The following is a 24,953-nucleotide window of genomic DNA, read 5'->3' as shown; positions in this document are numbered from 1 at the left end:
TCATATCCTACTTTCAAAATTTCTAAGAGGGGGAGGGGGGCTCACACACACGCTTCATACCCGCTTGTAATATCAAGCACCTGTCAAGTTGAATGAGCGGACTTCAAAATCACAGGTATACTGAAATCAGAACCACGAACACTGCGGCTATCTTGTAAAAATAACTTTTTTGATATGATTTGTATTAGCTAGAATATATTCTTAAGTACTTTATATGTAAGCATGAAAGAATTCTGATGAATCAGCAAAATTAAATAATGTAAAACCCAGCGATTTGACAAATCTTACAACAGTTGTATGTGTTAAACAAGAAATTGAATATAGTAAAGAATAATTACTTCGATGTCAACACAAGGTACAGCTTGTAATTCCCGTTTGATGTTGCAAGATAACAGATGCTAAGTAAAACAAAAATTACAACCTAGGTCAAATCTAAGACCACTAATCCTTATCCCAAAAATGAAAACACCTTAATCACCTTAATTAATATTTAATTGCTATGTTTCACTTCCATTACTCTGTGAGTTGCTTACTCCTGTCACAAGACATTTTCATTTGATAACAAGGATTTTGACGCTCTGCCCTTAGAGTTTGACCTACTCATTAAAAAGAATAACCTTGGCCATAACTTTTGAAGGGCTAGGGCTTTCTATATCCACATACAAAATCCCTGTTGCAAGACTTTCCATTGGATATCAGAAACACTGAAGCTTTGTCCTTTGCCTTGGAGTTTTGACTTTCTTTTTTGAGACTTTAACCTTGGCCATATTTTTTTAACAGTAAATAATAGCTAGGCCTTTTATTACTCCCATATGTGATTATTGTGACGAGTCCCTTCATTGGATACCAAGAACATTGACCCTTTGACCTCAGAGTATAACCAAACTTTTAGAAACAACCCTTGACCATAACTTTTGAAGGGTTATGACTAGGGTTTTAATCCTTCAAATATTCAATTTTGTGAAAAGACATTTCATTGGATATCAGAAATGATATCAAGAACTTTATTCCTCTGACCTTGAAGTTTTGACCTACCTCTTAAAAACTTAAACATTGACCATAAATTTTGAACAATAAGAACAAGGGCTTTCATACTTCACATGTGTTATCCTTGTGACATGACCTTTCTAAAGAAACCAACAACGTTTACCCTTTGACCTTGGAGTTTGACCTACCTTTCAAAAAATTTTCCTTGGTCATACACGTATTTTTTTTAACACATTGTGCTACATATGTAGGGCTTTTATATTTCACAATCGTATTTCTTGTGAAAAGATCTTACTTTAGGTAACAACATATTTAAATTGCATTAAAGAAAAATTTAATCTTTGCTACGTTGACGTAAGGTGTCTTCAGTGTAAAACTAGATCATCCCTTTTTATTGAAAAGAGATAAGGTTTTCATAATTGACATTGAACATTAACTGTGACAAGAATTTCCGAGCTTGCTATGAATTTTGACTCCTTGACCATGACGTTCACGATTGACCTTATTTTTTTTTTAAATTCAGCTTTGGTGTTAATTCCTAAATGGCACATGTTACGGCTTTAATATCACAATATGCAATAAAAATTGACATCTCACCTACAAAGACACCGAAAGCGGGGGGCCACATTTCTTTCCGATTTGCTTGTTTACATTGTGTGATTACACACCATGCGCCCTATTTTCCGCTTAACTATTAAAGCTGGTCTCTGAATCACAATAAACTTCTGTTAGCTTACTATTGACGCCAGTCAGTCTGGCAAAATGTAATAATTCTCCTGGACCCAAATCTGCTTTGATATTCAAATGAGCATTTGTGTTCATTTGCAAATGTACACTCTACAAATTTTAGTTAAATATTTTTTCTTTTGTATTTTAAATAGTATGCCACATTTTGAAACATAAACATAAAATGGGTTAATAATGGCAATATCATACATTGTCAAGAAAAAGTGCTTACACTGTTTGCTTTATTTACTCACCGTAACATTCAGAATCTCTACAGCCATCTTCATTTGTATCACTAGGGACCACATCCTCTTTTTCCTCAGTACTTAAACTATCTTTTGTGACGCAATTCTCCGTCGCGTCTTGTTTACCGTAGACACGAGTCTCTGTAACAACTTGCACTCTTTTAGCTTGATCACTATTTACACCAGTTTCAGACATTTCATGCTCTCTTTTCTCTGGTTCACTATTCAAATCAGTCTTTTGGGCACCATGCTCTCTCTTCTCCATCTCAGTATGTATATCCGTCTCTTGGATATCAGGAACGTTTTTCTTTGGTTCTGTTTTGACAAGGATCTCACCGATATCTTTGTCTCTTCCCTTTGGCTTCGTATTAGCTAAAGCATCTTTGATGTTCTCAGAGTCACTAAGGCGATTAACATCGGAAACATCATTGACATTTTCTTCTTTTTCAAGCTCCATGAATGATGTTTCTTGCAAATTCATCGTATCTTAATAAATAAAGCAAATACCCGATTCTTTTAATTGATATTTCCAAGAATAATATTCCGTAATTTGTCCTTAAAAATTGTAAGTCTTTTTTTCACTTATGGGATAGTCTTAAGGGATCTTTATTTCGATGTTAATAATATCTTTTCAGCTTCAGGGATTAAAATAATTATATCTTTAATGTATTAACAAAATAAAAAAATAATTAAAAAAAAACATTACCATCAGTAGAATTTGTATGTGTGAGCAAGGGTCGCTCATATTCTTGTACTTCTGGTACAGAAATATTCTCTCCTTGAGGTATTCTGATCTGAACATCTTGTGATTTACCAGCTATCGAAAAAAAGAATATTCCACTTCTTTTACCTAGAAATTTAAGGTGATCGGTATGATCATTTATCCGTCTGTATAGCTGTTCGTCCGTCTGTCTGTGTGCCTCTGTTTTGTTTTGAGGTAACCATCTATTATCCATGTCTCCTCTTATACTACTGTGCGATTTAATAAAAAAAATTATAACGAATTTGTGTTATATAATTATGTTCATTCTGGCCTCTTATTTTACATTTCGATTTGACAGACATTCCTGGTTTCCCATAGCAAAAGATGAACACTATCATTAATTCTATACTAATTCTATAATTGCTTATCCCCAACTCTCCCACCACAATGTAATGAAAATCGATATACTTTCGAAGATTCTTTATTTCATAATGCCATTGTGTACTTCATATTAATTTCTGATCAGACACTTATTTCGGGTCACCCAGAGTAAAACACAAACTTTTCCAATAAAATCATATCGGATGCGTGGATTATCACATAGTGAGCGCAGTGCTCACACTTCTTTTAATTATTTTTTTTTTCAAAGCTCCCCTCCGAGAAAACTGCAACTGCATATTATTGAATAATGAAATTAATTTTAAAATAAGAAAATCAGAATTCAAGTGCATGTACATATACAAGTATAAGAATTTTAGCTGCAAAAAATCATCGAAGTCATTTATATATATTTACATCGTTTACAAAAAAATGTTTTTCAATCAGTTATAATTTCACAAATAGGGTTAAATATCTTACAATCTAAGCAGAAATGGATGCTGTACGATGATGAAGTTTTTATATACATACATTTATTTAAAAAAAATAAATCTAAAAATAAATTTTTAAAAAACGAAAAAAAGAGAAATTTTTAAAGGTTTTCATAATTTCGTTTAATATTCTTAGACAAACGTTCCCGTATTTTATATAATAATATTCATTTTATAATCAATTTATTTCTGGCTCTTTGATTGGATAAGATTCAACGCTAGACAACTGGCTATATTTTTGTTCTTTTTTCTCCAAAACTTTATATTATATTTTTAATCTGTTCTCTCAGCAAATATAAACAATATCACATGGATTTCTAAACACATTTTTCATCAATCATTGAGTGGAATAATAGATTTGTTTGTACAAAAATATAGATACCTTCGAGGTACATATTAATCTCTTCTCTTATGAATGGTGTATAATGCATCCTTAGGTTGATAGATATGAAAATGACATTAAAACATATTTTATAACTTTCCTTTGTACTATCTGTCAATAATCTTCCATTAAGACTGCAATACGGAGGGTAAGTGGATAGTCAAAGAGAAATAAATATAAATGAAATAGGCATTTTTTTTAATGTTCTAGCAACATAATGTCTAATAAGTTCATTTTATATTTATAATAAATGTTATCTTTAAAAAAAAACATTAGATATTTAAGCTTTAAAATTTGTTGTTAGTTTAAAATATCACAAAGTAACATGTAATAACTGCAAAATCTCAGAAAAATACCTGAACAAGGTACGTGTTCTTTGTCTTTCTGTTTTCTTTTCCATTTCCAAAGAACAGCAGTCAGTACCAAAATAGTTATAAACACAACAGTAGCAAGGCTTCCAACAATAATCCCTGTAGCGTTGTGATCCTCGTGCGGGAGGGTGGTTTCAAGAATATTTATTGTTGAGTTGTAGCCACTAAGGATGGTTGATAAGCCTAGTTTATATGTTTCTGTAGTATCTCCGGTAGTTACACCATTTGTGCTGTATGAAAATGGCGTATGACAAATAAAATGATATAATTCACAGAAATCAAAAGATCAATAATCATTTTCCTTTCTTTCTATCAAACTTTATACCGAAAAATCAGAGGATGTCTTTTTTGGTATCAGGAAAACATTTCCTTTTGATAAATATAGGATCTCCCATGGTTTGTAGTTTGATATGATTTTTATCCAACGAGTTGTGTGTTTTCTACCCCCGAGCCTTGTCGAGGGGATAGAAAACACACAACGAGTTGCATAAAAATCATATCAAATCACAAACCATGGGAGATTCTTTTTATCACATATTTTTGTTCACTAAAGATGTGTATTTTGTCGTTATTTCTAATCCAAAGTTCCTTTTCGGTTACCTCGGACCAAATAACGTAATAAATAAAATTACGCTGTATGAAATAGTTCGTACAAATATAAAAGAAAAAAATATTTCAGCGCTTATTTTTTTTAGTTCAGGAATGAACTTTTGTTAAAATACATCAAATTAAGTGAAATTTGAAAAATTAAGTCATTCTCTCTATCATACATATGTATCTGTTTATTTACATCAAGTCGCGCGGCGTAGGAATACATAGTGTTGATACGAAAACGATATCACATGAGCTATATCAACGGGATAAAGGGGAAAATATGTGATAAAATGATATACAAATTAAGTAAATTTCAATTTTGAATAACAACTGTAATCAAAACTAACTAATATAAAAGTCTTCCTTTTTCATTTTGTTCTTAAATATCCCGCCAATCGTCATTTCATGTGTACAGAGAGAATAAAATTATGCACAAATAAGTCGACAACTTTGATTGGCTGCTCCTTTGAAAGTCATTCTAATAATGATTTACCCGGTACATGTAATTATCACTGCTTTAATCCCAATTTGATGGTAAAAAATATAACAAACAGTATTGGATTTGCTTGACATGTAAATCATTTCTACATTTACTTTTTTTTATCTTCCAGATTCACAAAAAAAATTCACATACATTAAATATTGAATTCAATTTACAACCCCAGTTCAAAAAAGTATAAGAAATCAAATTAAAGCATCCCATCTGTCTCTTTGTGTGTGTAGCTAAAGATAGAAAATCTATTTCCATTTCTGAAATATCTAAGATATTTTCATATATTGCTGAAGTATAAAAAGATTAAAGACAACTTTGATTGGAATAAATTTGAAGATCTTGAAAATCTATTCAACAATATTATGTTAAATGATTAAAACTAGTCTCGTTTAACTTGGTTTTGTATTCTGTGATGAATTAATTTTGGTTTAGATAATTGTGAACCGAATTAAATTAAAAGTCACAAGCTATCAATAGTATATTACCTAAAGTGCTTAAGGTAAGTCACTCCTCAAGTTTGTTATATCAAGAATTTTTTGAGAAGTGTATTTTTGATAAGTACTCATAAAGTGTAACTCAAAATTGCAAAGAAAATAGGGGGTCAGTGTGCATCCTACTGATCTACGGTACATTTAAGTTGACCTTTTTACACTTAAATTTCCTCTCTTTGGTTAATTACTTTAACCCTTATTATATTTGATTAGATGTAAGCAAGGCAATAAATATAATCTTATTTTTTTGTACATGTAAAATAGTTTGAATAATATTAAACATTAAAAAAATCTTGCAAATTAATGCGCGTAAATTATTGTTTGACCTTTTTGCACCAAAAAAATAACATATTTGGGGTATTAAAAGACTTAATAGGCAATAATTTTTTTATATCAAACGTGTTACGTCTTGAGTGCTGATCAGTCGCAAGTATCGAGTAGTTTAAAATAATGAAAGAAAAAGGTGGGGTCAGTGATGTTAATTTTGAAATATTTGTCAAAATATGTTATTTTCAGGCTAAAAATTGAGTAAATTTGACCTTGACTTCTTTCATATATTTTCATTTTTTGGGAAAGTTTGTTGAGGGAAGGTGTAAAACTTAGTCTGAAAATATAAATTAAAACCTATATTAAATATTTTTAGCAATATCAAAGCAAAAAATATTGTCCAAGTAAAAGTATGTGAGGCTAAATTTCTATTACATTAAATTTTATAAATGTGCAGATTTGCAGAATTTTCTGCTTAATATCCTTCCACCAAAAGAAATAGTCCCTTATAATTCTTGCTTCGTTGTTGATTTTTGAGCAGTGTTTTCATTGAATGTTAAAAAATTTACATTGTTGAATATAAATATGTCAGAAAAATTGAATTTTGATGAGTAGTTTTGAAGTAAAAGCTTCTGAGTGAACTTTTCTAAAAAGCTGAGGAGTGACTTACCTTAACAATATAGTTTTAGTGTTCATCTATGAAATTTATAATCCTTTGAAATTTAAGATTTTTGTCAGACTTTTGAGATGTGTCCTCATTTCATGCACATAAATATTTCTTTTCATCGATTTTGGAGAGTACTGAAGGCATTGTTTTTTGTAAAGATTCTGATTTCGGCAATTAGTTCCATATACAAGTATCAAAAATAAACTCCAGCTATATACGACGAAATTTTTGAAATGGCAGCAGTTCTGACTGATTCCTGGCAAGTAAAGTATGAAAATCGTGAAAAAGCTAGAAAAACGTCAGATATTTCTGACCATACACTGCAGTACATAATCAAAGTACAAATTACTTCATTATTGTCTAATAAAAGCATTTACGTAATCAGTCCCAGAATTCCCTACACAAGCATTGTTTTGTACACATAGGAACACGATGTCAAATATCAGAATGGAACCCTTCATATGTACATACATAAAAAAACTAACACTTATTAAGGTAATTCCACCCTCCTATGATGTCATAGGTTTTTGCAAAGACTGCTATTAGTTTAAATTCATACCTAATAAAACAAAATCTCTTGGAAAACTGTTTTACAATAGGTGTAATGATGAATATTGTTAAGTAAAAGAATTTTTAAAATGCACATTTTCCTTATTTAATCAATTATTTAATCTTTTAAAAATGTTGACAAGGGTAATAACTCCTTCTAAAGTCTCTTCATTCAGGCATTTGCTTTATTGTAAAATAGTTTCCCTGATATTCACAATTCAAAAGTATCTTTTAAGTAGGAAGTATTTATGAACACTCAGCATCAGAATTATGCATTATAACCAGTTTTTACATATTATTCATACTTTTTACCAAAAATATGCAATTTTTTTATGTTGACACACACTTCTGTTTATTTATGTTTTGCGTCTTAAATAATATGGTGACCTATATTTTCTTTTGCAATAATTGGAAAGTTTATTAAATGAAAGTAAATGCAGTTTTTGTACTTTGAACCTATAAAATTGTGAGGGTGGAAACACCTTAATAAATCTGTCGTCAAATATGGGGTAACCACACCAACAAGAGGTCCAGGGGACTTAAGAGCTCATCTGAGCATACATGTATCGGCTAGGAAGAAGCACATATCAGATCAAAACTGAAAGTTTACTGAGGTTAAGGGGGGGGGGATTTTAACACTCCAGGGGATCATGATTTGAACGAACTAGAATCTACACTACCTCAGAATGATTCCATATAAATATTACTAATCATGGCTTTGAAGTACCTGAAAAGAAGATTTTAAAAGGTTTCCCTATATATTCCTATGTAAAATTTTGGTCAGCAATTTTGGCCCCAACTTAGCCCCGGTGGTCATAATTTGAAGAAAAAAAAACTTGAATCTACACTACCTAAGGATAATTTTACATGAGTTTCATCTTTCCTGTGTCAGTGGTTGTGAAAAGAAGATTTTTAAAGCTATTTCCTATATATTCCTATGTAAAATTTTGATCAGCCATTTCGGGCCATTCCTACCCCCGGGGTTCGTGATTTGAAAAAAAAAATGAATTTACAGAACATGAGGATGAATCCACATGAGTTTCATCTTTCCTGGCCCAGTTGATCTTGAGGAGAAGACTTTTGAAGATTTTTCCTTTGTGTTCCTCTGTAAAACTTTGATCGGCCATTTTGGCCCCACCCTACCCCGGGGGTTATGATTTGAACAAAATTGAATCCATACTACCTGAGTGTTATTCCTCACGAGCTTCATTTTTCCTGGCCCAGTAGTTCTTGAGAAGAAGATTTTTTTAAAATTTTATTAATTTCTCTCTTATTCATAATAAACTCCCCTTGGAAATATGCGTGGTCATTCAATCAAAAAACCTGAATCCCCTCTACCCAAGGATACTTTTAGCAAGTTTGGTTAAAATCGGCCCAGTGGGTCTTTAGAAGAAGATAAAGATGTGAAAAGATTACGACAAAGACAACGACAAAAACAACAACAGACGACGGCCTTCGGCTCAGGTGAGCTAAAAAACTCTATTTAAAAGATGATGCATTTCATTGTCTTGTGTAGGAAGGTGGCACATTACCCCAAAGTTGCAATTAAAAATCGATACTTCATACTCCTACGGAAAAGTAATAAATACTATGCATTTCTGTTAAATAGAATAAAAATTGTTGTTATTGTGTTATATGTATTGTATTATCATACTTCATCATAAATATTCTAAAAACGCCGTTATCTGATTGGTTCTATGCTATCACGTGATCGGGCTGTAAAACTTCATATTTCCCAGTCGTCAGTACGCTTTCAACATATTCCACCTCTTCGGAACACCTTGTGTATTTTCCTGCAATATAGTTCTCGTTCGTTAATTGAAAATTCTCCAGAGAAGTAGACGTCACAATAGCCTGGTTTTCGTCACAAAACTGATGATAATGTGTTGACCAAAGGGTTTTATAGTAACTTTACGTAAAAAAATGAAAGTGAATTTGAGAGCAGTGCAGAATTTGAAAGTTTATGTTTATTTCAGCATATTCAAATATTTTGCTTGTTTTGGTATAATAAACAATTCACTGCGCGAATGTCTGAGAAACATGAAGACTTATTCAGCCAAGAAATATCATATTCAATTTGATTTTTCTTGGCTGAATAAGTCTTCATATTTCCCTCACTATCATGCAATAAATGTATATTATTAAGTATGTTTCGTCAAGTTTTGGTGTTAATGCTTTTACAAGTATGAATTTTTTTTTATACAACGGGTTGAAATCCGACTTTTTAATAAATGGCAGCTGCGTTGGTACCGGTGCTGCATTGGACTAAAATTAGTATTTTGATCCTGAATCAGTTCTTCAAAAATGTAAAGGTGCAAATGTTTGATAGACAAGAAAATGTTTTCTGGTCTGAAATGGTTTCCATATAACTCTGGGAAAAACGGAAACTAAAATAAAAGACAGGCCTGAGAATTGGTTAAGAGTGCCACCGTTAAACTCCTTGAGAAAAGACAGAAAAAAGTCCCTAGAAATATAGGATTTTTGAAATTATTATTATTTTATGGCTGTACATATATATATTTTGTTAACATAGATTAAGTTTAATCATATCATAGTATTTAAGATATTTTACATTTTTATATATACTAAGAGGAAAAAAGAAATACAAGGTACATCTAGCATAATATTCCATATTTCTTTGACAGCATGTTCGAAAATCAGTGTTAAGAATGACTCAACCGTAAAATATACAGTGTATGACGTCACGTAGGGAATACGCCAAAAAGCATAAAACACGTGCAAATTGATGACGACGAGTATGTCAAAATATTTTGTTGTACCATTTGATGAACCAGAGGAAGACACATTGTTTTTCAGGATTTACAAACGATATGGATTTCTTGCAATCTTGGTACAGTTTACCGAAATTCAGTGGGTTCGGGTTTTCGAATTTGCCTAAGTAAGGAAAAATGCAATAACGGGTTACTGAGCAGTGTCTTGCAAATTTTTACCCATCGAATGTTCTACCCGTTGTCAGAGAGGACCAATATGGTTTCCAACTAACCGTGACGATGGCGTTAAAGCACAACAGAATCTTTTTAGAGATCCTGTCACCTGTTTAATCCCCACCTTACTACCACATAACCGCTTTTAATACAGCAGACTATCATAGTCATTACATTCATCCGAAAACTAAAAGAATACAAAAATCGCAATATAGTTCTTTGAGCCGGTCAAATTACTTTTGTGTTCCTCTCACTGGCACATGCACGCGTCATTTGAATAATTTTTCCGTGTGGTTAGCTATGCCTAATATAGTCAGGATTTAAAAGATAATCATTCTGATAAATTTCTAGCAGAGGAGAATCACGGCTGTGACAGATGTGCGAGTGAAACATTGAAGATAATGAGAGTTTTCGATTGTCACTTTCAGAGGGTTTCCGTCATATGAGTTTCAATAACTTATGAATTTTAAGACAAAATCAAATGGAATTTCGGTTACACATTCTTTGAAGATGATTTTAAAAGTAAGATAGGACTGCTGAAAAAAAATAAAGAGAAAAATGAATTTAATTCAGCACAAAAGTTTACCCTGTGTTTCTTTTTACTTCCAGTATATATTCGTTTTGAAGAATTTGATTCTGTTAATTAGAAAATTTTCACCCAAAAAATTGTTCCTTATGACATTTGTCTACATTGGACATTGCAGATTGAGAGAACGATATCACTTCAAAGATGATAACTCGAATTGCTTTTAAACAAATCATATAAAACTTCGTAATTTATCTGCCAAGAAAACGCTTTAACTACACAGAAATTTTTCAAACATACATTAATTTCTTTTTGAGATCAGTCTACGAAGTTTTGGGACAAGCCTTGTATGATGTAGATTTGGCGTCTTTCGGGGAATTAGCCTAATATTTGTAGAATTAACCAATCAGAATAGCATAAATCACCTGATTTAGAAGGAGAAAAGAAATATACAGTTTATCTTTACAAGAAATCACCTACATACCTTCCCCAGCTTTCCCCATTATTCATTTATTGAACAGTTTATGCTTATGATTACATTTGATTTTAATTTTTTGTTGATGTCTATTTAAAAGAAAACCCTCCACAATTAGTTAGTACTTTTCATTTGTTTGGGCCTCAAAGTAAACTTTTTTTCTTGTAATGTATATCCGTTTTATATTTTGTTCTGTTATTTCCAGTATTTTACTATTGACATGTAACAGGGGATATCATTATCAAACTTTATGTTGTTACAATGTATGTAAAAAAATAAATCTATCAACGACTTTTGAACCTCTCTTTATCATATTGTTATTACTCATTGTTGTTTTCAATAAATGTACATTCACACAAATCCTGTGTTGTGATGTTTTATCCAGGAAGAAAACTGAAGGTATATTTTAATTTTTTTTAAATATTTGAAGAGCATGTATTGCGTTAACATTTCAAAGTTTCAAATAAGTAAATCATGATTTATTCAAGAACATCAGATAATTCAAAGGAAAAGAAAATACTTACGTGTTCGGGCATGAGAATTCAGCGAGATAGCATTTTTGTTCAGTATTGATGCTTTGACAAGCGGGATCTAAAACCATAAATAAGGAATTCAAATTTGAATAAATATATCAACGAATAAAATATTTTTGAAAATGCATTTAGGCTTTGATTTAATACTAGTACTATGTCTCTTAATAAAATTGCATCAAAAAAAAAATTAATATCTTACACTGGTATATTGTATTGCTTGGATAATCTTCCTCAGGACAACCTGATGAAAATCCAAGACAATCGACGTAATAAAGGTTTTCTCCGTCAGTTTCCAAACAGTTACCTTAAAAAAGGTAACATAACTATGTGTGTTAAATTCATAAAAACAGGAATAAAAAGTATATTGAATTTGTAAATACCTAGAGGAGCAAAATAGAAGCCTTTAACCAACTTTTCAATCAGATATAACAAAATAGTAAAGCATCTTACAATTAATTTTCACACAAACGTTCCACTTGTTGACACAAGCATAATATTTGGAACCATTCTTAGTTTAATGACAGAATATGTTCGTCAGAGATGACAAGGTCACGCTTCAATTATATTACATTACAACTCAAATTATATGTTCAACTGGACGAAAAAAGGATAAACTCGGGGAAAAAAGTAAACTAGAGCACATTGATTTAGTTTTGAAGGTGTTTCCATCCTCGCAATTTTAATGGTTTAAAGTACAGAAACCGCATTTATTTTCATCTAATGTTTCAAACTATTGCAGGAAATGTATAGGTCACCATATTATTCAAGATGCAGAACATAAATAAACAAAAGTGTATGTCAACTTAAAAAAATCGCACATTTTTTTGTAAGTAGAATTATGAAAAAGATGTCAAACAAACTGGATAAAATGCATAATTCTGATGCTGAATGTTCCTAAAAACTTCCTAATTATAAGATAATTTTATTTGTGAATATCAGGGAAACTTTTTAACATTAGAAGTACAATAAAGAAAATGCCTGTATGAAGAGAGCTTAGAAGGAGTTATCGCCCTTGTCAAGACATTTAAAATATTAAATAGTTGATAAGATAAAGTAAATAATCATTTTTTTTCTTCTAAATTCTTCAACTAAACAAATTTATAATTACACCTATTGTACATCATTCTTTCGAATGATATTGTTCTATTAGATATAAAATTAAACTAATTACAGTTTTTCAAAAATCCTATGACATCATAGGACAATGGAATTGCCTTGACACTTTAACAAACAAATCAAATTAGAATAAAAAAAATCAAGCAAAAAGAATAGATCTAAAGTTAAAATAGCACAAAATATATAACTAGATGCTGTCATGAGACAGTAATACCCGCACTAAGGTGTTTGCCTCTAAATACACGCTCCTACATATTGGGCGGCTTTCCACAGAAATAGTCAAAATAATTCTATAGTTTACATGTATTCATCAAATTGAGTATGAAATTCTCAGACCCAGTGACCTATAACTCAGAACCTCTTATATTTATTTTATACATGCTTAATTCATTATATACCAGTCTGAATTTTATTAATGATGTAAATTCATGCACGGATCTGTCGGAGGGGGGGGGGGGGTCAGGACCCCCCCCCCCCCCCTGTAATTTAAAAGGTTAAAAAATGTATATACAAAAACAAGGAAAAAGTTACAATGGACCCCCCTTGGAAAATGCAGACCCCCCCCCCCCCCTGGTAAACACGAATATGTGTAAAATAGGTATGAAAAGTTAAACATTTGCGGCAATAGAAGTCACCACTACCCCCACCCCACCCCCCCACGATATAGGTTTTTGACGTTTGGGTGAGATTTACCTTACGTTTTTTTTTTTTGATTATCAATTTCTGGGATAGGATTTTTTTTTTTTTTTGACTGAGGTGGACCCCCTCTCCCCGGAAAAAAATTTCTGGATCCGCGTCTGAAATTAGATTTTGATATATGTTTAGCTCACAGTAGGACCTTTTTAAATTTACTACCCCCCCCCCTCGACACCACAATCACACAGCACATACTTTTGGGGATAGGCTAGATGGAAAAGGTTTGTTAAAATTTAATATCATTTGTTATGAATTAATTTAAAATTTGTTCTTGTACTATACATGTGAACATGTAAATTTCTACATCACATCACGTTGCGTCACCCATTATCATATTTATAGATTAAACACCATTTGGCACACCTCGGCCGATACCCACTTCATCTGATAAGGTGATGGAATCGACGAAGGTTCGCCAAAATGGCACATGGCTGCAGTCTGGTGTGCATTGGATTAATTCATTTTGTGTTATAATTGGATTTAGGCCTATATTTCATGAAGTTGACGAGACACAGGGAGTCGGTAAGTAGAAGTTTTAGTATAGTGGGGGGTAAAATACACCCAAACGATTAGGGTAAAGTTTAAAAAGGGTCAAAGATCATCGCATGCCACACTATACGAATTTCATATTGTGAAGTTATCTCCCGTTGTCTATGTGACATTCAGTTACTGCCAATACTGGTGCGTATCCAGAATTTTTTTCGGGAGTAGGGAGGGGGGTTCACATCTCAGTCAAAAAATTCCAGCCCAGAATTTCGTGACAAGCAGGAGAAAAAAATGAAAACAAATAAACAAATAAAAAAAACAATGATAGTGAGGTCAATGTTTTCTAAGTTTATAGGGAGAGGATGTCAAGAGTCATTTTTTACTTGCTACAGTATATAGTCTTGTTTAAATAAAGCAAATTCCAGATGGGGGGATGGGGGGATTCCAATCTTCCTACCCACTTCCTGTCCCTGAAATAACAATGTATTTTGTGATTCCAGTTAAATAGTATATTTTTTTTTCCATTTGACTAATTATTATGCATATTTTGTTTCTTGTGTTTATAGTATGTCTGTCTATAAGTGTGCAGAAATTAAATCGTAGCTAGCTTGCCCATAAGTTTTAAGTGGGATGGGCTATACAAATAGCTTCCACATTTTATAGGTTTATTTCTTGTGACAATCTAATAAGACCTTTTATTTGGGTACCATTAATTTTTACCTCTGATCGCTTGACATGGGATACACATTTTTACAAAAAAAAAAATTCCAAACTTTAAACTCTGCCTAAATTTTGATCAGTAGGTGCTAGGGCTTTCATACTTATCATGACATATTGTTTTCATTGTGAACTGTCAACAGGTATAAATATTTTTGACCTTGACCCTAGAGTTTGAACCACTTAAACCAAAAAAAATTAACCTTGGCAATTAACTTTTGAACAGAAATTACTAGGGATTTCTTTATTTCACATGTGCATTCCTTGTGACAAGACTTTCTTCTGATACTAACAATTTGAACCCTTTGACCTTGACCTTTGATTTTGACATATATTTGAGAAACTTCAACCTTCGCCATAGGCTTCCATACTGGGACATCAGTGTTTCACAAACACATCTTATCTTCATTATTATTTGGTGGTGTCGCCATATGAGGGAAGATGTATTCACAACAAACAAACAAATCAATAAAGAAAATATAAAACATGAATATGTTGGTCATGCATATCTCTGCAGGAAAAAAACAGCTTTCCAAATACTCCAACCATACTGTAACCCTTTCAAAACACTCATTTGAGCTTTCTTGGTTTCCTTAGCATATAATGTCTGTCGTGACGTGTTGTCCATCTGTTTGTCTGAAAACTTTTTACATTTTTAACTTCTCTAGAACCACTGGGCCAATTTTACCCAATTCATATAGAAATATGTACATTTGTATGTCAGACTCAGTCCATCTGTCTCAATAAATTTAACCTTGGTTATCACAGTCATATCTACTGAATGAGAAGAGACATTCATATTAAACTTATGTATTAGTATATTTACCTTTGAGAATGGCATGGTTTTTTTTTACATGTGACCTAGAAGTTTGACCAACTTGCAAAAAAATTAAATTGTTATAAATTCATCATTTTGAAAGAAAAAAGTTAGGGCATTCATATCATAATGCATGTATATTATTACCTGTGATAAGACCTTTCCAAATAAATCATGACTTTTACACTGTGACCTTGACCTTGAAGCGATCAAGCCTAACCTACTTTTCAAAAATGTTGCATTTGCTTATAACTTTTGATTGAGATGAGATATGACTCTCACATTTGACATGTACATAAATTACTCATAAGAATTCAAGGTGTTTCCCAGCATGTGATGTTTTTTTATGCGCCCGATTTTTTTCGGGGCGCATATTGTTTTTGTCCTGTCTGTTTGTCTGTTTGTCTGTTGTCAACTTTAACCTTGGCCAAAACTTTTGAACCATAAGAGATAGAGACTTCATATTTGGTATGCATACTCCTCTAATAAAGTTCTTTCAAATGACATCAAGTTCAATGACCTTGTGACCTTGACTGTGACCCATATGCTAAAAATATGTTTTTCAACTGTTTGTCATAACTTTTGAACCATAAGAAATAGAGACTTCATAATTAGTATGCATACTCCTCTAATAAAGTTCTTTCAAATGACATCAGGGTCAATGACACCTCGTGACCTTGACTTTGACCTATATGCTAAAAATAGGTTTTTCAACTGTTTGTTATAACTTTTGAACCATAAGAGATAAGGACCTCATATTTGGTATGCATACTCCACTAAAAAGGTTCTTTCAAACAACACCAAGGTCAATGACCATGTGACCTTGACTGTTACCTTTATACTAAAAATAGCTTTTTCTACTTTTTGCCATAACCTTTGAACCATAGGAGATAGGGACTTCATATTTGGTATGCTTACTGCACTAATAAAGTTCCTTCAAATGACATCAAGGCCAATGACCTTGTGACCTTGACTGTGACCTATATGCTAAAAATAGCTTTTTCCACTTTTTGCCATAACTTTTGAACCATAAGAGATAGGGACTTCATATTTAGTATGCATACTCCACTAATAAAGTTCTTTCAAACAACACCAAGGTCTATGACCATGTGACCTTAACTGTGATCTTTATACTAAAAATAGCTTTTTCTACTTTTTGCCATAACTTTTGAACCATAGGAGATAGGGACTTCATATTTAGTATGCATACCCCACTAGTTAAGTTCTTACAAACAACACTAAGGTCAATGACCTTGTGACCTTGACTGTGACCTATATGCTAAAAATAGCTTTTTCGAATTTTGTTGACGCATGGCGCATAGTGTTTCACAAACACATATTCTTACCCCTTGACGTTGATGTTTTACAAATTTTCAAAATATTTAACTCTCCTAAAAGATAATTAGACTTCTGAGTAACATTAAGGAAGACTTCAAGGAAGACAGGGCTTTTTGCACAAAAAAAGTCATTTTTCGAATCACATTTGACCCCACGGGGCAAAATCAAAATTCCGAAACCTTACTGCATATCTACATGACCCCACCAACCATCTCCCAAAAGATGATTAGGCTGCTGAGTAAAATGTAAGGAAGTTCAGGAAAAACAGGGCTCTTTGTACGAAAAACGTTATTTTTCGACCCCCATTTGATCCCCTGGGGCAAAATCTTAATTCCCAAACCTTACTGCACATGTACATGACACCACCAACCATCTCCAAAAAGGTGATTAAGCTTCTGAGTAAAATTAAAGAGGAGTTCAGAGAAGACAGGTCGTTTAGCATAAAAAACATCATTTTTCGACCCCCATTTGACCCCCTGGGGCAAAATCAAAATTCCGAAACCTTACTGCAAAACTACATGACCCCACCAACCATCTCCTAAAAGATGATTAGGCTGCTGAGTAAAATATAAGAGAAGTTCAGGGAAAACAGGGCTTTTTGTATAAAAAAATTTTATTTTTCGACCCCCATTTGACCCCCTGGGGCAAAATCAAAATTCCGAAACCTTACTGCACATCTACATGACACCACTTATCATCCCCCAAAAGATGATAAGGTTGCTAAGTAAAATGTAAGAGAAGTTCAGGGAAAACAGGACTTTTTGTATAAAAAAAGTCATTTTTCGACCCCCATTTGCCCCCCGGGGGAAAATTAAAATTCGACACCTTACTGCACATCTACCTGACAGCACCAACCATCCCCCAAAAGGTGATTAGGCTGCTGAGTAAAATGTAGAAGGAGTTCAGGGAAGACCGGACTTTTTCACGAAAAACGTCATTTTTCGACCCCCATTTGACCCCCCGGGGCAAAATCAAAATTCAGAAAACTTATTGCACATCTACATGACACCACTAGTCATCCCACAAAAGATGATTAGGCTGCTAAGTAAAATGTAAGAGGAGTTCAGGGAAGATGGGGCTTTTTGCATAAAAAACGTCATTTTTCGACCCCCATTTGATCCCCCGGGGCAAAATCAATATTCCGAAACCTTACTGCACATCAACATGACACCACCAATCATTCCCCAAAAGGTGATTTGACTGCTGAGTAAAATGTAGAAGGAGTTCAGGGAAGACGGGACTTTTTGCACAAAAAACGTTTCGACCCCCATTTGACCCCCCAGGGCAAAATCAAAATTCCGAAACCTTACTGCACATCTACATGACACCACCAACCATCTCTTAAAAGATGATTAAGCTACTGTGTAAAATGTAGGAGGAGTTCAGGGAAGAAAAGTGTGACAGACGGACGGACGGACATGAGTAACAACAATATACCCGAACTTTCTTTAGAAAGTGCGGGTATAATTAATGAAAAGCAAACAGTAAAAGGTATATTTTCCAAAGACTAATCTTGAATTCCTAGCAAAAATTATATTTTTAATAAAACAAGAAAAAAATTATGTCCTGAAAAACATAATGAATGAATGAGATCTCAAGAACAAAATCTAGTGTGCAAATGAAAATTGAAGAGATGGAGGTTAAAACTCTCAAGGACAAAAAAAATAAAATTTTATGTTTCATAAAACGTTTTATATACAATCTTTTGTTCTACTCTAATCTCATGTCTACTTTAGTGGTTCAAGCAACAAGAACACGCTACGAAAAGGTTTTTCATGTCATCAGATTTACTTTTATTAGTGGAAAAGTTTTGGATATAAAAATATAAAAATGAGCTTGACAAGCTTTAAGAACGCTCAGTCTAAATTGTAACCTTACCAAACATGATAACCGTGTTAAAAAAAGCAACAAATTCTCATAACTACCATGTAATATGTAACATTTTTATACCTATTGATTGGTATTAGCAACATTTTCTTCCTAAGTAATTAAATAAATTAGCAGATAAATAAATAAATGAATAAATAAATAAATAGATAAAATGTTTAATAATAGTTAATTATTACCAGCAAGAATAATTTTTGTATCCAGTTCTATTACATAAGCTCATTCAAAGTGTTATCATTGATATATTTTAACTTATGATTTTTAGAATTTGAAAATGAAATTCTAAAAAAACGTCTTGTTGATAGGGGTCTGGACAGGGTTTGCATAGCTTCTCTTTCTTTATAGTTTTAGATTTCCATTCTTTTTTTAAATTCTACATTTCTATATGAAACTACTTAAAATCCGAAAAGTAGTTTCAAATAGAAATGACAAAAAAATGACCCCCAAAAAATAATGTTTCGTAAAACATCTGCCATGTTTGTAAAATACAATAAAGATACTTATTATTAAGTTATATAGGATATTAATTCTTTTATTCGGATAAGTTCTCTTAATAGAGAAACACCGACATCTTACGAACGAACGTAACCAAAAACGGGGATCAGTCATTGCAGTCTATTGTATTCACAGTTGCATTATTGAATTCTTCAATTTTATTGGGATTTCGATAGATAAAATCCCCACAAGATACCTCAAAGCCACGTTTTGTCGAAGTCGCTACCGTGACTTTACAATACATTTCAATGGACATTTAAACAAGTAAAGGGGTTCGAGAAGGGAAATGAAAGGAAAATTAAAAAAAAATGCCATTCTGTGGCATGAAATAAAACATAATAGTATGTGTTGATCTAGTAGAGCCGAAAGGGGGGGGGGGGCTTTACGAAGGGTGGTCTAGACAATAAGGAGTTATGGTCTAAAACTAAATTGAAAACCCCTAAAAACTTTCAAGAAATTCTTGTTTAAAATACTATATGCTGCAAAAAATAAATTAATAAGGCTTTGATACACAGGTATTATAGCCATTTTATAAATCCTGGGGGATGCCCGTTCGTAATTTGTCAGTTGATAAAGCTTCTTCTTACAAGCTTTTATCTTAAAAATCTTCATATAATTCGGACGGGTGCTAATAGACAGGACCCCCCCCCCCTCCCTTTACATCCCAGACCCAAAGCTATTTTTTCAATTACACTGAAAATGTTCAAAGACTTCTCGAGATATCGCTTGAAACAAAAGTGTAACAGACGGATAGAATTATAAGGCAAACGGGCTGACCGAAATTAATATCCCCAACTTTCGGGGGGGGGGGGTCGGCGCAAAAATGGAAGTTTAGTGAATTGTGTTTTTGACATAATTTAGGATATATGATATCAAGTTCCATATAAGAATGCCATCATATGTCCTTTGCCCCCTCCCCCCTCCCCAAACACCTGGATTAAATATAAATCCGGGTCCAAAGATAATTTTTGGCTTTCTTTCCCTAAAAAAATTTACAATTTACAACATACAAAATTGATACCTGCAATAAAAAATTTAGAGGTGATTTGATATACTAGGGGCATGATTTTTAAAATAAATATGAATTCTATGTAGATTTGGATTGTTCATATGAAATACATTATGTACTAGACGGTTAATTTATGAAAGAAGACAAATATGAATATCAAGGGACCCGGTATGTATATTGGAGGTGAGTATGGGGAGCTTGTCTGGACGATAAATGCATGGTTAACAAACAATGACATAGGGGAGCATAATTTTAAGACAAAATGTACTAAGAAAAATAAACCACCCTACATCAATGCATATTTTCAGCTTTTTTTATAATCCACAAATATAAACAGATAAACATCATGTACATGCACACAAGTTCGTATATAGGAACGGGGTTGAGAGGTTTGGGATAAGAGCAACCCCCCCCATCCCCCATGAAGTCGATAAATAAACAAGGTAATATTATATATAGAAAAATTAGTTACTGTATATTTGTGCCCTCAATAAAAAAAATCTTTCATTTTGGCATCTTCAGGAATTATTTGGTAGTTCTCATAATACCTGAAAATGAAATAATTTGCAACTCTTAACTGTATTTGCATAATAAAAAAATATAACTTGTCACTGCATTAGAAAAATTTGCTTGATAAATCCCAAGTAGCTGGTTATAAACAAAGCACTGATCGCGATGAGCTTGTAAACATGACGTCATATTGGTAAAATGACGTATTACATGTGCTGTGAGAGGCAGATTGAGGAATTTTTAAACAATGAAAAATGGATTTTAGTATTAAGTGGCATATCATTTAGAGGTTTTAAATAGTCGATTAATACCAATGTATATCCTTTGTTTAGTGTGACTATTCATTAACTATCAAGTGAATGTATTTCATTAATTATGTCGTGTTTTTATGTACAGGTTACGTACATTTTACAGTTAGATGCCTCATAAAATCGTACTCTTGCAAGGGCATACACTGCATAGATCTGAACCATTTTTTTGAATATAGATAAAGGATATTTTCCTTAACTTGAAAAGTTTTGCTGCTTTCTTTAAAACGGGGGTGTGATTTTATAAGTACACAAAACATTTGGTAAAAGTCAAACATATTTCGACATTGGACTATTTACTTGAAAATTTAACTATTAAAATGCGAATTCTGTTCAAAGCAGCAGCACTTTTCAGAAACTACAAAGTATGCAGAAACAATTAATAGCTTCTAATTTTCATTTCAACTAGGATATGCCCTTGCGATATTGAAATTTGTTAATGACCTACATTCAGTACACGAACTATGCATTCATCACGTGACTGTCCATCGATGGGACTAAACTTCATACAGTACAGAGTGGGTTATACTATGATATTTCCATTAGAATGAAAGTTCTGTGATAATAAAACAGCTTAAATAAAATAAATTCAATTTTAAAAAATATTCCTTTTTTGCACGTCTATTTTCCGTTGATTTCTCATCCTTAACAATGCTGCGATGACCGATCAAAGTTATACAAAGGAATATCTAGGAGAAATCTTTAAAAATCTTCTTCTCAAGAACAACTGTGGCCAGGAAAGATGAAACTTATGGGGAAACATCCTCAGGTAGTGTAGATTCAAGTTTATGAAAATCATGACCCCCGAAGGTAGGGTGGGGCCAAAATGGCCGATCAAAGTTTTACAAAGGAATATATAGGAGAAATCTGTAAAAATCTTCATTTCAAGAACCACTGGGTCAGGAAAAATAAAACTCGAGTGAAATCAGCCTCGGGTAGTGAAGATTCAAGTTTGTTCAAATCATGACCCCCCCCCCCCCCCCCCAGGGGTAGGATGGGGCTAAAATGGCCGATCAAATTTTAACATAGGAATATATAGGAAAAATCTTTGAAAATCTTCTGCTCAAGAACAACTAGGCCAGAAAAGATGAACCTATTGTGGAATCATCCTCAGGTAGTGTAGATTCAAGTTTATGAAAATCATGACCCCAGGGGTTAGGGTTGGGCCAAAATGGCCGATCAAAGTTTGACAAGGGAATATAGGAGAAATCTGTAAAAATCTTCTTCTCAAGAACCACTGGGCCAGGAAACATGAAACTCATGTGGAATCATCCTCAGGTAGTGGAGATTCAAGTTTGTTCAAATCATGACCCCCTAGGGGTAGGATGGGGCCAAAATGGCTGATCAAAGTTTTACATTTTAGGAATATATAGGAGAAATTTTAAAAACCTTCTTCTCAAGAACCACTGGGCCAGGAAAGATGAAGCTATTGTGTAATCAGGATCAGGTAGTGTAGATTCAAGTTTCTTCAAATTATGACCCCCGGGGGTAGAGTGGGGCGAAAAGGACCGATCAAAGTTTTACAAAGGAATATCTAGGAGAAATCTTTAAAAATTTTCTTCTCACGAACCACTGGGCCAGGAAAGATTAAACTCAAGTGGAATCATGCTCAGGTAGTGTTGATTCAAGTTTATGAAAATCATGACCCCCGGGGGTAGGGTGGCGCCAAAATGGCCGATCAAAATTTTACAAAGGAATATCTAGGAGAAATCTTTTTAAAAAAACTTTTTAAGAACCACTGGGCCAGGAAACATGAAACTCATGTGGAATCATCCTCAGGTAGTGGAGATTCAAATTTGTTCAAATCATGACCCCCCAGGGGTAGGATGGGGCCAAAATGGCCGATCAAAGTTTTACATATTAGGAATATATAGGAGAAATTTTAAAAACCTTCTTCTCAAGAACCACTGGGCCAGGAAAGATGAAACTCCACTGGGCCAGGAAATATGAAACTCACGTGGGATCATTCTCATGTAGTGTAGATTCAAGTTTGTTCAAATCATGAAACCTGTGTGTAGGGTGGGACCATAATGATTGATCAAAGTTTTTCAAAAGGAATATTTACGAAAACTCCACTGGGCCAGGAAAGATGAAACTCACGTGGGATCATTCTCATGTAGTGTAGATTCAAGTTTGTTCAAATCATAAACCCTGTGTCTAGGGTGGGACCACAATGATTGATCAAAGTTTTTCAAAAGGAATATTTACGAAAACTCCACTGGGCCAGGAAAGATGAAACTCACATGGGATTATTCTCATGTAGTGTAGATTCAAGTTTGTTCAAATCATGAACCCTGTGTCTAGGGTGGGACCACAATGATTGATCAAAGTTTTTCAAAAGGAATATCTACGAAAAGTCTTCTTCTCAATAAATATTGAGAAAAGAAAGATGAAACTCCTGTGATGTCATCTCCAGGTAGTGTAGATTCAACATTGTTCAAATCATGACCCCGGGTGTAGGGTGGGGCCAAATGACAGATCAAATTTTTACATAGGAATATATATTAGGGAAACTTTTTAAGATCTTTTCAAGCAATTCAAAGCCATGCTTAGTGACATTTATGGGGAATCATCCTCAGGTAGTGTAGATTTTAGTTTGTTCAAATCATGACCCCCTGGGGGGTTAAAATTCAACCCACCAACCCCTCCCCCCTCAGAAAACGTTCAGTTCTGATCTGACATGTACTTTTTCCTAGTAAATTGCTCAGATGAGCGATGTGGCCCCTGGGCCTCTTGTTTAACACTTAAATTACTGCGACATTTACCTCTTTGTATCAATTCCATGACACCGTTGTAACATAGTTCTACTAGTCCTGTTTTGTTTCTGTTAGAAACACAGATATACTGATCGTTCCCATACTTGTCTACACCACAGCCCAGTCTGGTGGAGGATTCCAAGACCTCTGTGGCGTTTTGGGGACATGATTTCACAACGTTTTCCATTTCTACAAGGAAAAAACAACTTATAAAACAAAAGATATATAATCATATAACTTAATGTTGCATTCTACTCAGATAAAAAAGAAATCCAGCATCTCTTAACACTTTCATCGTTATAACGTTGCCCACTGTGTATTCAAACTAAAGGTTGTACTTTTGCTGACATTTTTGGATCCGAATCGTCAAAATTCCAATACATATCTGCTATTCAGAATAAGAACTATGATTAACACATCATCAGTAAAGTGGTGTCAAGGCTATCTATTGTGACTGTGTTTAACTCTTATATCACCTACGGAGTATCCAGAAGTCTCTCACCCATGCTCCCTTATTTTTTTTTCTGATATATAAGTATTTCAGCATTTTACCTATTGAATAAAATAATTCCAATTACAAGAAAAATGATATTATCCCATGTTGAGAGCTCTATAATTCATTAAAGGTGCTTCTGTAATTATGGGATACTATTGAAAATTTAGATACTGCATGAAGATGGCCTGTGTACAGAACGAGGTAAACAGGGTAAAACATAATCTGATGTACAAACGGCAGGGATAAGAATACTAATAACTAATTGAGAGAAATCACTTGTATTTATACGTATATGTTATAACTGTTAATTATAAATTTCTGATAATATTTCCGTATATTAGCAACACAATATCTGTTATACGTGACACTATTCAAAGGACAGGAATGGTTCTAGAAATTTATTAAGGATGTCTATTTCATCAAATCACTAAACATTAACCTTTGTTATGTTGAACATAATCCATGTCCCTCATGTAAAGGCTAAAATCCCCCATCACTT

General features: G+C 33.2%; 2 protein-coding genes across 2 annotated transcripts; both read right to left on the bottom strand.

The window, feature by feature from the left end:
- Positions 1-1,959: 1,959 nt before the first annotated feature.
- Positions 1,960-2,756, bottom strand: LOC134246284 (uncharacterized). Its single transcript, XM_062728611.1, has 2 exons — positions 2,665-2,756; positions 1,960-2,444 (listed from the first exon to the last, which is right to left on the bottom strand). Exon 2 carries the CDS (start codon positions 2,437-2,439, stop codon positions 1,960-1,962), a length of 480 nt encoding a protein of 159 aa, XP_062584595.1. The 5' UTR covers positions 2,440-2,444; positions 2,665-2,756.
- A 1,369-nt stretch (positions 2,757-4,125) lies between these two features.
- LOC134246285 (uncharacterized) lies at positions 4,126-24,464 on the bottom strand. Its single transcript, XM_062728613.1, has 5 exons — positions 24,461-24,464; positions 23,968-24,147; positions 12,023-12,127; positions 11,815-11,881; positions 4,126-4,513 (listed from the first exon to the last, which is right to left on the bottom strand). Exons 1-5 carry the CDS (start codon positions 24,462-24,464, stop codon positions 4,213-4,215), a joined length of 657 nt encoding a protein of 218 aa, XP_062584597.1. The 3' UTR covers positions 4,126-4,212.
- Between the last annotated feature and the right edge of the window lie 489 nt (positions 24,465-24,953).

Source organism: Saccostrea cucullata, unplaced genomic scaffold (genome assembly GCF_032062105.1).
Source record: "Saccostrea cucullata isolate Sc308-1 unplaced genomic scaffold, CSIRO_AGI_Scuc_v1 ctg2134, whole genome shotgun sequence".
NCBI lineage: Eukaryota > Metazoa > Mollusca > Bivalvia > Ostreida > Ostreidae > Saccostrea > Saccostrea cuccullata.
This window is presented reverse-complemented; position numbering and strand designations above follow the sequence as displayed.